The 18,297-nt window shown below is 42.7% G+C and overlaps 1 protein-coding gene across 4 annotated transcripts in view; it reads right to left on the bottom strand.

The window, feature by feature from the left end:
- The window catches only part of man1a2 (mannosidase, alpha, class 1A, member 2), a 188,926-nt gene that overhangs the window by 72,071 nt on the left and 98,558 nt on the right, over positions 1-18,297 (bottom strand). For 3 of the 4 annotated variants that reach the window (XM_084084763.1, XM_084084765.1, XM_084084764.1), the window contains exon 6: positions 2,071-2,192. In XM_084084763.1, coding sequence (XP_083940889.1) covers positions 2,071-2,192 — 122 coding nt within the window. The remainder of the gene's footprint in view (positions 1-2,070; positions 2,193-18,297) is intronic. The other variant, XM_084084766.1, reaches the window with a different exon arrangement.

The raw sequence follows: 18,297 nt of genomic DNA, 5'->3' as shown, positions 1-18,297 counted from the left end.
ACACACACACACACACACACACACACACACACACACACACACACACACACACACACACACACACACACAGTAACCCTTCGTTCAACTAAACAGCATTCTTCTCCCTAGTGGGCAATTTGGCCTGCGGCGAAGGCATACATCATGATGATGATGCAGGTTATCTATCATAGATAGCAGCAATAAACAAGCTATGCATTAACATGCAAGACACATTAGCTCATTAGCAAACGTTATTGTGTAGCTGTTGCCATTTTAAAGTACACACGAAAACATCGAACATAATAATGAGCAAATAAGTCAGCTTTAACTAGACGGGCGGAGCTTCTAATTGGGTCAAAACGGGCTTGTGTTTTTTCATCAGAACCGAACCTTTACCGAGTCTCTCCAGCCATCACGAGGCCTTTCTGTCAAACCCATGGCATTTACACCACTCACTCAGACCAAAGTCGTAAACAGCACCAAATACTCTGTCTCGTTGGAATAAACAAGGGCTTAACGTCTAGTTAAAGCCGACTTATTTGCTCATTATGTTCGATGTTTTCGTATGTACTTTAAAATTACAACAGCTACACAATAACATTTGGACCCCTGGTGGTTCCCGGACCAGGTGTTGAGAAACAGTAGTGTAGAGAGCCAATCAAGCCAGGGCCACAGAGAGAAGAGACATGCGAGAATTACACAGACCTTCCGACTACATTCAGTTTCTCCTTTGGCTTTAGAGATGGATTTTTGCCATTTATATGCTTTGTTTCATGACACAGGTCAGAGTAGAGCAGTGATTCTCGACCCTCTGAACTTCAAGAACCCCCAATTTGATTCATTTGATACAATTGTTTTGTTTTTTTTAATCTCTGGGACCCCAATCTACACTGTACATTCCTTACCGTGTAAATTTAACTCTGAGTGTGTACAAATGGAACGGGTCCATTTGTTTCCATTTGTACACTCTCAGAGTAACAGACCCGTAAGGGTCCATTTGGACCCCTGGTGGTCCCCGGACCAGGCGTTGAGAAACGTAGAGAGATAGGAAATAAAGCCAGGGCCTCAGATAGAAGAGACATGGGAGTCCAAAACTATAACTTTTCAGGATTCAAATTAAAAAAACATAAAAAGTAGCAGATCTACCAGCTCAAAACGCGTCGCTTTGTGCTGCGTTTCGAGCTTGTTGATCTGCTATTTTGGAAACTTTTGTGTGACACTGTAGTATGATCAAGTAGGGCGTTAATTTACAAAAAAATAAATAAATAAATATGGAGATACAAGGTTTCTGCCCGACAGCAGCGATATGGTCTGTGCATTGTGCTGCGTCACCAGGTACCCTGTGTGCATAATGTTGGAGTCACGTGGCTCATCACCGACCTTGACCCTTCCTAAACAAATTGCACCACATGTCAGATTATTGAGTTAGAGCTAATAACGTTTCATGGCCTTGTGTTGTGATTTGATTATGATACAACAGACCGAAACATGAGGCACGTAATGCACAGACAGTTTAATCTTTAGGTTTTTAAGGGCTGCAATTATTTCCTTAACGAATATTCTATTTCAATTAATCTCATAATTGATTTTCGTTTTCTTTCTTCATTTTTTTGTATATGGACAACACATTTGTATAGATCTTTTTTTTCTATTAGTCTGCTTAACCACTTAAGCCCTATTTTATTTGTTTTTTTCTTTTCGTACAACGGAGGGTCAGAGTCCCGCAAAAATAGGTAAAATCGCCAATCTACAAGCTCACGTGTTGCTTCAGAAGAACACATCATGAGCTTGTAGATCTGCTATTTTTGCAATTACATTTAAAACATGTTTTAAATATATATACATTATAATTAAAAAAATATGTTTGATCAAAATACATTTGATCAATAGCTCGATTAACTGTTGCAACCCTATTTGATATCGCTTCGCACAAATAAACTTTAATTGATAGAGTTTCACAAGCAGCAGTAAGACACGTCACTGTCTCACTCAGATTTTTGAGCCGTGTATCTACAAAGAATGATGCACGCACAGGAGTGGGTTATAAGGAAATAAACAAACATACATAATAAAATGTGGAGAAAAAACTACTACCACGCCAAAGTCCAAGTTCTGTTCGATCCAATCCTGTCCATCCTTGAACTCCTCGTGAAGACCCATGATATATAGGCTGTCCAGGGCATCCACTATGGTGGCACCCAGCTGGGAATTACCTGCAGAAAACACACACCACAGACAACACACAGTGATTATTTTCGTAGTGATTATTCTATCGATTCGTTTTTCGATTAATCGAATACTCGAGAAGCATGTGTTTTATTAGTACGAGAGCATGTGGGCGGAGCTGAGCGCGGGGGGGGGGGGGGGGGGGGGGGGGGGAATGCTGCTGCACGCTACAGGGGGCTGTTGCCGCAACCGCTCTCCGCTCATGTTGTAGAAAAGGTCTCATTCATCATCCAACAGGTTTGTGTTTTGCAATCACTGAATGTTTTGCATTAACCACTAATACGCCTGATTTATACTTTGGCTATTTGAAAATAGTTTGTACATCCGCTATTTAAAAAAATCTGCTAATTAGGGAAAAAAAGTCTAAATGTTTACCTATAATGACATGCCCAAAATAGGTCAAAAGAGTGGGTTGCGCACATCCAGTTTGTTGCTGGTGCTGGACACAAAATGACAGTTTAAAAGAATAAAAGTCAGCACAACAGCATTGCTCCTCACGTGTTTCGTTGACTTAAAACACAGGGTACACAACGCCACAGTTGGCCTTCATCAGGTCAGGCCCAAAATAGGAACACCAGTGTGAAAGTGGAAAGAAACACGTTTTGTTCTATGTCTCATCGTGAGATGTGACAAAGACTATGATTAAGTACATTTTTACCATGACCTTCGTAACCAAAATAAAAAGTTAATCTCTTCGAAGGAGTCTAATGATCCTTCCCACCAAGTTTCATGATAATTCACCCATTTGTTTTCCATTTTGATCTTGGCTGTGACTATGACCTTTTCAACCCAAAAGGAAATCATCTCTTCAGGGCAGCCTACTGATCACTCCCATACTAATCTCTCAAGAACAGATTCAGACGCTCTGCTACTCAAATGCAAAAGTGAAAAACGCTGGGGGCGCTGTTTTTCCTTTTTATTTGACGATGGGTTCCCAGATTGATCCCATACAGACAGACAGACAGACAGAAATTGAACTTAATGACGTAATTTGACGGCAAAGGACATCACCTGACTTGATTTCGACAAGGAATCCAGCACATCAATCCTCATCATTCTGTCTCTCTGTTCCTGAGATATGACCTATTATATCATTTTTAACTTGACCTTGATTATGACCAAGGCCCAAAAAGGTAACCACCCGAGGTCCTCATTCTTAAAAAAAAAAAAAAAAAATAGCAAATCTATTTTCAGAATCTTTGATCAGCTCTCTCTTTGTCATATGACAAAAGTATAATAGAGTAGGGTTTGTGGATCAATAAAAATAAAACTTCTGTCGGGTGAAACCTCTGTCCAAAAACAGTTACTTCAAATTCAAAAATAGCAAAAGCAGCAGATCTATAAGCTCAAAGCGCGTCACTTCACGCAGCGTTTCGAGCTTGTAGATCTGCTACTTTTGCTGCCGTTGTGTGATGCTGAAGTATGATCAAGTAGGACATTAATTTACGGGGAAAAAAACACAACAAGAGGTTTCTACCCCGACAGCGACAAAAATAAACATCGGGGCAGCCTACTGATCATTCCCACCAGGTTTCATGAAAATCCAATCATCCATCGTACACAGACGACACATAGACAGGAGCCTTTACAATCCTCAGCCACACACACACACACACACACACACACACACACACACACACACACACACACACAGCTGCAGACAGGGTAATGAGGTATTATTATGACATACTAAAATGTCTGACTGGTACTGATTTCAGTTTAGATACTCTTTTGAGTAATGGGCCCAGGAGGAAAGGTATAAGAGTCTTAGCATTCTAATGGCACCACCACGGTTACTTTGAAGTGATCTGTGGTCTATGGGAGTATGTACAATCAATACCAAAAGGAGGAGGAATCAATCAATTGTGGAGCCCGAAATACCAGCGTCTTCAGCGTGATAGCGAGTTTTGAGTAGATGTTGGTATATCCTGTGCGAGGTGTGTAATATAAACCGCCGACCAGAGGGAGGTGATGTTAACAGCTTGAATTAAACACAGGTATTGCCTTAGTTACTGGCAAACCGTTCAGGAGTTGGCCTAAAATACTCTCTCTTCTTCTATTTCTTTCATCAGTGTGTGTGTGTGTGTGTGTGTGTGTGTGTGTGTGTGTGTGTGTGTGTGTGTGTGTGTGTGTGTGTGTGTGTGTGTGTGTGTGTGTGTGCGCGCGCGCGCGTGCAAGTGCAAGTGCGTCTCCCCTTGCACATGATACTGTTGGTCTCACTTAGCCACTTTCTCAGTGTCGCACACACACTGTGCCCTTTCTCTTTCACAGAGAAGACCATGCACACTTACTGTAACACGCACGCACACACACACACACACACACACATGCACGCACACGCACAGAGTGTACTTTACAGTGAAGGGGGAGGAGGAGGAGGGTAGAAGACAGTGGTGTTGTGGCCTGCTTCATTAAATCACCACGGACAGCCAAATCACTGCCTCCCTCCCTCCCTCCTCCCATCCACTGTTCTCAATGACACTGCAGGCCGGCAGGGAGAGAGAGAGAGTGAGAAAAAGAGAGAGAGAGGAGAGTGTGAGAGTGAGAGTGAGAGTGAGAGTGAGAGAGAGAGAGAGAGAGAAAAATACAGAGAGGATAAAAGGTAGAGGGAGTCCAACTGTGTAGCAAAGGGAGGAGAGGGGGGGGGGGTGATAGAGAGATGAAAGTGGAAGAGAACACATGAGGAAGAACAAGAGGAAGAGAGCAAAGTGAAGAGAGATGTAGATAGAAACGTACAGGGAGAGAGGGAGACGAGAGAGAGAGAGCGAGGGGGTAGAGAGAGAGAGTAGGAAGTGGACAGAAAAAGAGACAGAACAGAGAGATAAAGACATTGAGAGAAGAAATAAAAATGGAGATAAAAAATGAAAGAGGGGAGATGGGGTGTTGCAGTGGGAGGCGTGGCGGGAGAGAGAGAGGACTCACGGCATCGATGGAGGGAGGATGAGAGAGAGAGAGAGTTACAACAAAATGGATGATGTGATAAACAGAGCATAGATTGTGCCGAGGACTGTGTTATTGGTCTGAAACTGCTAAGTTGGTTTTAACTACCAGAAGTGGTTCACACACTTCACCGAAACAGCGGCTGTCTGACAACTTCTGTTTGATCTTTACCTTCAATATTTTATCCTCCTATCACGCAGATTACCCTGATCGATACGTCCACCCTCGCAGAGAGCCCGGAGAACGCAATCGATCCGGTGGGGGGTGGGGGGGGGGATATCGACTCCCATCTCTCTCGGCGAAAAGAAATCACGTCGCTTCGGAAGATGGATGTCCACGCAGCGCTCGAGTGCAGGGTTCTCTCGACTCAATCCTTTTCGTGGACGTGGCCAAGTAGTGCTGTTTTTAAGTTAAGTGCTAAAAGTTTCATTGAGCTCTTCTCTCTCCCGAGGCCCTCAAAAACCCAAAAAGAAACTATAGGGTCTACTTCCTTTCAGAAGTCAAAGTAAATCCTAATGGTGATCTACTGTTGGCTGCACTTAATGATGTATTGCTCCTTTTAAAAACACAGCTCTTGGCTTCTATAGAACAACAGCAAATGTCACTAACCCTCTTTGGCTACCGGAGCTTTTTTGGAGTTGCGTTCACAACCCCCCCCCCCCGGGGCCTGCTGCTCTTTTGAATACCACAACACTTTGATAGTGGATCCTGGGCTTTGGATCAGCATTAGACATTCTGTTGATGCTGCTCCATCTGAATGGCAGCCAAGTGGAAAAAGGGAAAATACCCCTCCAGGCTTAAAGAATTCAGACATCTTGTTTCTTCCCTTTCGCCTCGGGACGGTCCAACCAAAAGCTGTGTGAGACACGAGAGCCGTGTTCTCCCAGAAACTTGTAGAAGGAGGGAAGGGAGGCTTGTGTGTCCGTGATGTCATGAAGTCACGTGGCCAATGAATGAACGGGGATACTTGCTGTATTCACAATCATGACGCTCAAATCAGTGGGCATCATGAATACCATCAACTGATAACCTTTTCCCAACAAAAGTAGGGCGTATATGCAGGTATTTTTTAAAAAATGGCCTTTGACTCTTTTCCCACTGTCAGTAGACGAGAGTGCCTTTTTGGTTTTCTTGGTTTGCCAGATCACAAAACCCACTACAGGAACTACTGTATATCCATCCATTACACATAAAAGCATGACAGTCATGTTATTAATCGCAATGTTCCGTTGCCAGATATGAGTGCGCTCCTAGAATAACTGAGTTTGTGAAGTGCCTGCAAGTAGCACACACACACACACACACACACACACACACACACACACACACACACACACACACACACACACACACACACACACACACACACACACACACACACACACACACACACACACACACACACACACACACACACACACACCCCTTGCTCTCAAGAGGCAATATGCAATTACAACTAGCAAATATTAAAGCTGCTGAAATTTATTTGGTGGGTGGGCACTGGGCATTGCTTGTTATAATAGAGGTTCTGATTACAAAAATGTTTGAATTACTTTTACTTTGGATTTAAAAGATGCATGTCGACCCACATGTCTTGTTTCCATCATTGCCGAGTGGAGCTGGAGCTAATAAATACCTGCGACTACTGCGGAGTCATTTGTTCCAGGAATGAATGCCGAATGACCTTTCCCACTAAAGACAAAAGCCAGGTGTTAGTGTTTTTTTTTGTCCAGTGTGGGACAGGGGCTTAACCACTTAAAACCCCAGCATCCGTATTGTGTCGCGTTGTGAGCTTGCCGTTCGGCTATTTTCAGCGAAAGCCTCCCCCACAATAAACAGAAAAGAGAAAAGACACAAATATAGGACCCACCCACTAACGGTTGTCACAGTTCCCCAATAATACTACTGACTGTACTAAAGGCATAAAGAACATAGCTCTTCTACGCTCAACTTCAGCAGTGTTTCCCCTGATAAATCCCACCTCGGATTCTTTTCCCCCCGTCAAAACAAATACATCCACTGCTGGACCACCACCTCCTCAGCCTCTCAATCTAGGTCTTTGTGCAGAAGCCGCGCCGTTATTATCACCGTGGACAGTGGGCTCTAAATCACTCTAAAAATACACCGCGGCCGGGCAGATGGGGCAGAGAGCTCCATGCCCCTGGTGGCTTGCCTTAACACGGACAGATTGGTCCAACTGTTGGTGGAGCTGTGGACCCTGGGAGACGGCCATATGACCCTCCCCGTCTGTCACTCTCGCTATAGCTGAAGACACCCAGCCACGTGCCGCAGAAAGACAGTACTCCTACAGGGGCCATTATTTTACACTTTGGCTGGTCAAAAATAGCAGATATACAAGCTCATAGCGCGGCACTAAGTGCCGCGCTATGAGCTTGTAGATCTGCTATTTTTGAAAAATCTTAAAAAATGTGTGCAAATCTATGAATATATATTTTTTTACGGGAACATTTTTGACTCAAATCTTTGTTTCCGGGGGTCCCTGTAACTAAATATTTTCAAACGGAGGTCCGCGGCCAAATACAGTACATATAATTTTGGGGGTCCTTGACTTGAAAAAGTTTGAGAACCACTGATATACTGTAGCACTGATGGTTTGTAAATGCGTGTTAATGGGTTAAAACGCAATGTTAAAAGTGAATTCTTCATGGTACATTTCTTGCTAGAGGGAGATGAACAGGTGAAAAAGCAACATAAGATGTCTTTATTTTGTATTATAAATGGGTCTCCAAGTAGTGTTTTACAAGGTACATTTATGAGTAACCTGCAATAAGCATATTAATGTAACAGATTTCTCAGTGCAGTTCACCATATGGCATGCCTCTTTGCACAATACAACAAGGGATTTGACTCAGTACGGCGGGTGAATTTTAAAAGAAAAGACAAGCGGCACACATGTTGCCGTTTGTCACAGACACACATGTCTTCATATATTTATTATATAAATATGTTTTTGTTTGTATAAAAAACAATATAACAGTACAGTTCAAGGAAAAGCTTTGAGTGGGGGGAATCATAGCCGCAAACAGATTGCCTAGCATGTTGCTGCTTCGCGCTGCGTTTCGAGCTGGTGGATCTGCTACTTTTGATACTTTTGTGTGATGCTGTAGTAATATGATCAAGTAGGGAGTTAATTTACGCAAAAAAAGAATATGCCTGACAGCGACGATATTATAGAATACGTAGAAATGTTGGGCATCTGATATTATGGTATTTGTTTGATGTCTGAATTTTGTATTGTTTCCGCGTCAGCACAGTATAAAATATACCAGTTTTGGGATTGCTTCTGTGAATTGCGTGAAAGTGTTACATAAAAAAAAATTAAATACAAAAAAACACTACAGGCTCTAATCGTACCTGCCAAGTCTCTCTGAACGCCCGTGAAAACCCCGGAGGTGTGTCTGTACATGAATAAAGTGATTCTGAAAGTTAGAGCAGAGCCTCGGGAGACAAGTTCCCTTAACTCATATTTATAGCCCCGGTTCAGCCCTCCTCCCAACATTTCACCTTTTTTCTCTCCTCGGTAATAGCTTATTAGCTCACACCTCTTGGCAAGATTAATCGGCTTCTGCTAATTTGCAACCGGGGCTGAGCAAGCGTACCGTGAAATTTGCCGTTCATTTTGTTTCCCCAGATTCAAGGCTCTAGACACCCCCCCCCTCCCCCTCCGCACCCTCCCCCTGGAAAATTAGGCTTTGGATTTTTCCACATCATCCCACGTTCACGTGGTCATTCCTTCCCTTCTAGTCCCTCTCTCTCCCGATCCCTTCTTGTAATTGGCCCATAGCACTTGCCCTAGCCTTGACGACCATGCAGTCTTATGCAAAGGTTAAAATGGAATTTAGATAGCTTGTTATTTATACAGATGCCAGGTTCATTTGTTGACCTGGCATCCTATAGTCTGTATAGTTTCAATGTACATTATTATAATGTTTAGACTGATGCTACGTTCTTGGTTTACCTGAATCCTGATGACATGATCCTAGATTACTGAGGCACTACACTGTCTCATTGTACATGCATTTTATGCATTACCTTGTGTTTACCTGGCTTACTGTAAATCGCTCTAGATTAAGAGCCTGCGCTAAAATGCATGAATTGTAAATTGTACTTTGCGGCCTGTTTTGATTTCTGAACGTTTTTGCCTAATGACTTGAGATGCCCAAAAGTAGAAACACCAAGTTGAAAGTGGTTAAATCATTGGACCCCCTCCCCCCCAGATGGCCAAATACATATGAATGTTGGGGTCCTTTCCTTGAAAAAGTTTGAGAAGCGCTGGGTTAAATACAATATCTTCATAGCTTTCTTTCTTTTTTTATCACAAACTCCCCCACCCCCCTCCCCTCCGTGTGTGTCAGACGTTCCCAAGTTGCTAATCCTCGATATCTAGCTAATCTGTTGAAAATAGCTTTCTAATCTACGCCGTCCTTTTTATCAGCGCTGTCCTCAGTCCCTCACACAGCCGCCCTTTTATCATTGCTTTCTACACACACCCCTACCCCCCTATCTCTGTGTCAGTCTTGCCATCAATACGTCGAGTCCCCCCCCCCCCTCACCTCTCCCCCATCAGCCAGAGTGGTGTGTGTGTGTGCGTAGCCTTTCAAACGGCGCCAAATCGTATCAAATGAGGCTGAATTGGCTGTTTGCGGCAGGTAGGTGTATGGGTGCCAGCCGCTGCTTATCTGAGACAAATTGGCTGGGATTATTTATTCAGGGAATTATCACCAGACAAACGCGCACACCTACACACACACACACACACACACACACACACACACACACACACACACACACACACACACAAATGCGTTTCCCTCTCAATCCAATTTGCGCACAAACACGTTTTCATTTCCCCTAGATCCAACTGTGTGTACACGGCACAAAGTCGTTTCCTCTTTCCCTTGCACACAAAAACATCACAGACACATACACACTCCTTCTGATCCATCTTATACACGTGCGCACGCTTTCTTTTTTTCCTCTCTTTTTTCCCCTCTGTTCTTGTGTGATCCGACTCTCTCACACACACACACACACACACACACACACACACACACACACGTGAGGTGACAGAGTGCTGCTATGAATCTACAGGCAGGCCAACGTGATGACACCATTATTCACTCGGCGGTCTCTCTGTCTTGTAAGCTGCCAGCTCCGGAACATAGGAGGAGATGGAGAGCTAAGGTGTGTGTGTGTGTGTGTGTGTATGTGTGTGTGTGTGTGTGTGTAGTTGTGTGAACATTTGCAGCACTCAACAGGATCAGGCAGAGAGACCTTGACTAGAAAGGACTAAGGAGGCTTTGTGGCAGAAAACGACACTGAACTCCTACACCAAACTTCCCTCTAAGGCCTTATTTTTACTCCGTCGCACGTCCAAAGTAGCTGATCTACAAACTCACAACGTGAAGCAGATGTGACACGTTGTGAGCTTGTGGAACGACTATTGCACTTTAAAAGTAAAAGTACGAATCACCTCGCTCCCTCTCTCATAACCACACCAAACAGAAACAAATATTTTGTGACTTTTGTTATGCAGAAACTCTGTTTCCATCATCTTTTATCATAATAACACAGAGATGAAAACGTAGGTAAAGACGCTTCTACCTTATTTACATTTGCTACTTCTCCCTCCCTGTACACCCACTAAAACACTATGCCTCAGATCCACACTGTAGCCGGACAAACAGAGACACATCGGCGCAGCTCTTACAGAGCCATGCCATTAAAAAAATGGTTGTCTGACCAGACCACAGGTCACTTCTGGGGCCCGTTCCCAGTTATCCAGCACCCCCCCCCCCCCAGTTTGGCAGCAGATTCGTTTGATGGTTTGGTATTCTCCCCCCTCTGTACAACAGGAAGAAAGGAAATGGAAAATGGAAAGCAGTGCAGCATTTTATGCTAATGTACAAGGTGTACTTCTGCGACTCCGTTTTCCCCACTCGCATCCAAAGACCTTTGATTCTACCGACAGACAGACAACTATTGAGATTGATTATCTTCTTACAGATTATTATTGTCGATTACTTTTTCAATGAATCACATTATGGAGATATTTGAGAATTATTGTATATCGTTGCAGTCGAGCAGAAACCTCTTATCTCCATATTCTAACATTGCGTTTTTTCGTAAATGAATGCCCTACTTGATCATACTACAGCTTCACACAAAATGATCTAAAGTAGCAGATCTACAAGCTTGAAACACTGGACGAAGCGATGCGTTTTGAGCTTGTGGATCTGCTACTTTTGCTTTTCTTTTTTTTTATCCTTTTTATATGAATTAACGCAAACATTACTGATAGATTTTTATAATCGACCAAATCAATTAATCCGATTAACCCACAATGGCGTACAAAAAAAATCTAAAAATAGCTGATCTACAAGCTCACGATGTGTCGCATCACAATGCGTTGCGAGCTATAATCAATTAAATCAATTAGTTCAACTAAATGTTGCACCCCTAGAAGACACAATATAAGCGTGTCATGGAATGTCTGGAGAGTGCTTACTGTCCTGTGGTACACTTGTCTCCACTTGATTATGGCCTCAATTTGTTTTGTTGCACCCGTTAACCTTGTGTACCACGGTACAAGAGGTTAATGAGTAGGGGGCGCTCGGGTGGCGCAGCGGTAAGGGCCAGCCCACCACCACGGATGTTGTGGGTTCTAATCCACGGTGGTGTAGCCGGCTTTGTTGAGTGTCACTGTCTACACGAACACAATAGGCTTTATGCACAGCAGCCATATTGGAAAGAAATTGGGCCTCTTCTTACTTCCTTCACAGGTGTTACCAATGATACTAATGAAGGCTCTGTTCCATTCTGGTCAAACAGAGTCAGGGTGCTGATATTGTCTATGTTGGCTCACTAGAAATACTAGTGGGTCTCAAAGTGTGGTCCAGGGACCCTCATGGTTCCTTGAGAGGGTGTAACTCTGAGAGTGTACAAATGGAACCAAATGGACCATTTGGTTCCATTTGTACACTCTCAGAGTTATGGGGGTCCTTGAAATTAAAAAGTTTGAGAACCACTGTGCTACACTAAATGGAACAGAGCCTTCATTAGTGTCATTTGTAACACCTGTGAAGGAAGCAAGGAAGGGGCCCAATTTCTGTCCAATATGGCTGCTGTGCATAGAGCCTATTGGTTCGTGTTCGGGGGAGGCCTAAGCCAGGCGGGAGTAATCCTATGTGCTGGGCCTGCACCTGTCAGCAGGGAGTGTTGGGCGGGAGGAGCAGGACGAAGGCTCTACGCCCTCCCGGTGGGGGCTCCTCACTGGTAGGTGACTCAGTAGGTTTCAACAGCAGTGACAACACAGCAATGTGTGTGGGGAGGAATTAATTGGCATAATGACTACATTGGGGAGAAAAAGAGTATCAAAAGCAAAAACAAACAAAAAACATCCTCTGAGTAGGAATGCACCATGTAGTGTGGGTGGGCAACCACCGGGTGGTGCCTGAGCTTCTCTGGCATCATAACATGAGATCTACTGTATTTATCTATTCATATTGTCTCTGTCTGAATTCACTGAACTCTTCCGGTTTAAAGCGGCACTATGTAACCTTTTTTTAATGAATAAAATGGAATTCTGTCCAAGCTGTATGGCAGAGTATGTTAATACAATATAACTTATACAATTGGGGTGGTTGTATTTGATCTCCCTGCTCTTCTATTGAGACATTTGTGTCAAATTGTCAGATTGTGTCAAGGGTCATGTCTCACCTAGACACAGGATCTGACATGAATTTTGATGGTCAAGATTCAATTTATCCCCTGAGCAAGCAGGCAGGCTCTAGTAGCTCAATGGTAAAAAAATATCAGCACAAACCAGGTTCAAATCACTGGTAGAAGAGGAAAGTCACACGGTGCTTTAATTATTTAATATTTGGGCAAACTTGGCAGTAAACCACTCAATTTGTGTCAGGTATTCCTGTACCGTTCCTTTTGAGTGAAAGAGAGCTAAAACTGTTAGCTTTTCTTGTATTTCCTTCTGATTTGTTCTTCATGAAACCAAAAAATATTATGGCTTTAGAACAGAACACACAGGCTTTGAACCAAGGAGGACTAATTGCTTTCTGGAGTCTCCTGTGTGGCTGTCAGGCAGCCTTTAATGACACCCAGTTTGTGTTCCTTTTAAACATACCAGGCCTACTCAGATTAACATATCCAGAGCAAAATAAATTATTTTAAGTAAATTAGCCTAGCCTTGCATGGTTGAGGTATAAATAGGGAAAGAGTTCTGAGGAACCCAGGCAGGCACAGTTTCCTTGGGGGGAATAGTGAAAGTCGGTCAATCAAGATGCAACGTGTTTGGAGGGTTGTGCGGGGGGGTACTTTTTCATGCACTCCACGGCTTGGCACCGTCCAGGGGAAAAGGTCAGGAAATCCAGTACGGTATGCCCTCAAATCCCTGTAAGCACAGAGCCTTGATTACGTCAATTGATCGGTGCCAACGCAATCATGTCTCGCACCGAGAACTGTGAAATTAAGTGGAGGGGGGGGGGGGGGGGGGGTTCAGAAGTAAAAGCCTGGATTTTGAGGCAGTGCTTCTCAATCCGAATGGACCCTTACAGGTCTGTAACTCCATTTGTACACTCTCAGAGTTACGGGGGTCTGTGGCTTAATGCATACCAAAGTGAAGGAAGGCTTCTACACTTATTAACTTTCTTTTGTACTCTAGTCATACAGCTACATGTTTCTTCATCTCTTAAATCATTGGTTCTTAAACCTTTTCATGCCATTGTAGATCGGCTATTTTCAAATGGCCGAAATGTATATAGGGCTGAAGTGATTGTATGTGTTGTAACTAGTAACTAAAGTGTTCAAATCACACTTTCCTAGCGTCTCTTCTCAGAACCTTCATTTCCCTGGATATGCGGTTAACAGTGGAGAGTTCAGCTCGTGGTGGTGTGTGGCTGGGTGTAAACGTCAGCAGCTCTCTGGAAGCACGAGAGAGGTTCACTGATGTGCGTGTCATGTTTGTCAACGCTGCAGCAGCTGACTTACAGGGTTCATCTGCTGTACTGTATACTCACATGTATGATGATAGCTTCATAACACAGTGGCAGAATAAACACCTGCTCAGCACAAGTTACTATTTTTTCTTTTTTACCAAATATCTTGTCTGGATCTGAAGATTACAGATGTATGCCAATGGTCACTGGGTTAATCAGGACTCTTGACTAGGCTATGTCTCTAGTCTGTACAGATGCAGATCATTGTTCACCAAAACAAATGGTAGTGGACGTTAATGACACTGGATTCTTCAACGTCACGGAATGTGTACATTCATGCATGTTTCGCAAACAAAATTGAGTTTCTGTACCAGGACCATTAGTCCTGTGGATTTCAGGGCTAGGGAACAGCAACAATGGCATCTACTCAATTATGGAGAACATACCTGTGTTGCTTTGAGAAAGCCGTCGCCTATATTTATTAAAGCATTTGACAGAGCAACTTTCACTTAGGAATATCTGGTAACTGCAACGTGTTGTGAGCTTGTAGATGCCGCTATTTTCAAAATGTTTGCATGACACTGTTGTGCGAAGCGGTATAAAATAACACTTAAGTGGATAATCCATTTGTTGGTGGATTAAGTAAGTAAATGAATGTCTTTTTCTTTTAATTTTTATTGTAGGGGGGGGGGTTCAGCCTTTATCTGGATAGTGCAGTGAAGTGTGACAGGAAACGGGGAGAGACACGCAGAAAAGGCCATTGGGCTCGGCACGACTCGCTGTCAGGCTGCATTAGAGCCCATATGTTTTTTTTTTTTACCCGCTTCTCTGACTATTCTATTAATCGAAAAAGTAATGGCTAGAATAATCGCTAGGAAGATGGTCGATAGTTGCATCTCTATTCCAAATAACTGGTCTCCTGGTACTGCTGGTTTCCTAATGGCACTGACCTTTCGTCCCACTCCTAGCCAGTGCCAGATTAAACCAATAAAATGGCAAGGACACCAGGTCCCTCATTCAGCAACACAGCCATAGAACATGTTCGAAATGAACCCCGTTCAACAATTTTAATTTACTATTTTAATTTACTGAAAGAAGACGCAAGATAATTGGCATTCATCAAATTTGCACACCAAATAATGTGACTTGGTAGACGGCACACATTCTAAAACGAGCCTCATTAACATGAAGAAACGGCCCCAAATAGAAATAACCATTCATAGTGTATCAAGCATTCACTTTAATTGCTGCTGGATATCGTATCTGCGTTTCGAGCTTGCGGATCTGCTACTTTTGAAGCTTTTGTGTGTGACACTGTAGTGTCATTAAAGTAGGGCTTTAATTTACGAAAAAACACAAAAAGAATATGGAGATGGGAGGTTTCTGCCCGACAGCGAGACAGTAGGGCCTCATACAGTATATCCACACGTCACTCATCATAATGTCCACATTTCTTTTGTATTGAACTTGGTATGAAACATCAGCAGTGAGCCTTTCTTTAATGAGAGCTTCCTCCAGCTACACAGTAAAATCCTCAGTGGGAGTATACATCTCTCAGAGTACAAATGGTCCATTTGGTTCCATTTGGTTCCATTTGTACACTCACGAGTACATTAACACTCAGGATTTCACAGTGTATCCGCTAAAAATAGCTTCCACAAATGTGAAGCAAATGCACACTGGAAACTTGATCAATCCCCGTTTAAGTCGGATATGCTGACAGGACTCCCGTTATTGACTAACATTTTTACACAATGTACAGTCAGCACAGTTGAAAATGGCGAATAACCTGTTGTAAAAAGTATGGATTTTAATGTGCGAACAATATTTATACAGTTCATATCATAATCCGGTAGTCAGCTTTTATTTCTGATGAACTTGAGAAATTATTTAATGACTCATTCAATAACCCTTTTGAATGCAATCAGTCCAACTTTATACTTGGTCTTAAGGCACAGTATATTTCATTATTCTTATTTCTTTGCAAAATGATTATGATTTTGAATTGATTTAATTAAGTTCTGCATATTTGTGTTTCAATTAGTGTTATGTAAATGTTACTTGGATCTATTTTTAGTGGTGTCTTGGCAAGCAAGAAAATAAAAACATTGTGTGGGAGCATATTAGACGTCAGTTAAGCAGAAATGTGCATGAGTGTCATCATCCTGTTCTACAATCCTCTCATTTGGTTGAATATGCTAGTCTCTTCTCCATATGGTGGATTTATATTTCTCCTGTTGTACCACCAGATGCTGTGCTTTAATATACACACTTTCCTCAGTACAGTAAAGTGCAACATGATAAATGTCCTACAGTACTTTGATTAGAAATGATAGTACATCAGAAATGGTTTACAGAAACCCCCAGGGGCTTGACCCCATTTTGGTCTATTGTACTCAATTCATCAGTAATACATAATACATAGAAAACATACAAAAACATAGATAAATGAGGGCCCTGGTGAATTGAAAAAACCTTCCTTGAAAGCCCCTTTTTTAAAGTTTGAGGGTCCCTTTGCCAGGATTGTCCCATACAAAATGTTCAGATGATCATATCTGAGTATAAACTTTACATGACGGCACTGCAGATGTTTGAAGAGCACCCATGACTGAGGGAGAAGCAAACAGGCTTCCCTGGGTTTTCAACTTCAGCTGTGTTCATCTTATAAGTTATCTCAGTTTCTTACAGTATGTGTAATCGCAGGGGATTAGGATCTTCTAGTGCATTTAATCTAGATTACCAGCACACTAGGAAATCCATAGCTACACAGTTAAATCCTCAAGTCAATTGCCACTAAGGATTTTTACAGTGTAAGTCTTTGAGAAATCATATGTTTCAGTTTTTTTTGTCTGCCTACAGCCTCGTTGTGGGAAGTTGTTTTGTAGTGGTGCTGTGCTGATGTTGGACCCAGCTCTGGAGAATTCTAATCTACCCTTGAAGAGGGGAGAATGTTCCACCTCTGCCCCGACCACGTCATGGCCCTGCTCACTTCCTCATGAAATGACATCACAGGCCGCACACTGGGAAGCAAGGGGTTGTGGGTAATGGAAGGGACTGAGGTAAAAGCAGTGGTGGAAAGCAATGAAGCACATTTACTCAAGCACTGTACCTTCAGTACAATTTTGAGGTATTTCCCATTTTCAGTATTTTTAGTTCTACTCCACTGCATCTCACAGGCAAATATTATACCTTTACTCCACTACAATTATTTTTAAACTTTAGTTACTAGTTACGTTGTAGATTTTGATTATTATTACAAAACATACATTAACCACTTCAGCCCTATATACATTTCGGAAATAGGCTACAAGCCGACAAGCTCACAATGCGTCGCGATGCGACGCATTGTGAGCTTTTTTTTTATTCCGGACTTTTACTTGTAACAGAGTATTTCTACATTGCCGTATTGATACTTTTACTTAAGTGAAAAATGTGAGAACTTTTTCCACCACTGGGTAAAAGTGACATACAGTAAGAAAGGACACCCGGTCTTCCTTTCACTCCACCATCACCACGGGACGGCTCACATTAACCTGCTTTCCAACCTACTGTACAGGCGCTGACAGCACTAGCCAAACACTTACTCATTATTCATGACACCCTGTTTGTCTCGTAATGAGATCAGATTACTGTGATAGCGTGTTGTGCATCCTCTTGCCCGAAGGAGATGGTTATACAACGTGGCAGCTTTACGGCTTTCAATTGAGCAAATGGACACTCTTCCATGTCGGCCTCATATGTGCACCACGTCACCTTTTCAATAAGTAACAATAACAGGCTTACGTTTAGATTGAGCACCATGTACTGTATACAGTATATTTAATGTTTAACCACATGAACCCTAGCATCCCTAGGCTGGGGCAAACATATAAAATAACCAAGCCTCAAGCTCACAATGTGCAAAAAGATGCTCGGCACCGGCAGAAGACAGGGCCATTGGTGTTGAGGGCAAAAGGGAACAGACCTAGTAAAGTCCTGGGGGATCCCTGTCAACTACGTTAACAGTGATTAGTCCATGCTCCTTTTGTTGTTTTTCTCTGAGGCTCAATCTGTTCCAAGGCCAGTCAGGAAAGATACTTAACACAATTATTTTTAGTCTTTTCTAAAAACCAAACAAGCTTTATCACAACATCTTAACTGACACAGAACCATGTGTACTTCATAACCTGTAGCGTTAACA

Source organism: Gymnoscopelus microlampas, assembly GCF_963454915.1.
Source record: "Gymnoscopelus microlampas genome assembly, chromosome: 17".
Taxonomy (NCBI): domain Eukaryota; kingdom Metazoa; phylum Chordata; class Actinopteri; order Myctophiformes; family Myctophidae; genus Gymnoscopelus; species Gymnoscopelus microlampas.
The sequence above is the reverse complement of the archived record's forward strand: the minus strand, read 5'-3'. Positions and strand labels throughout refer to the sequence as shown.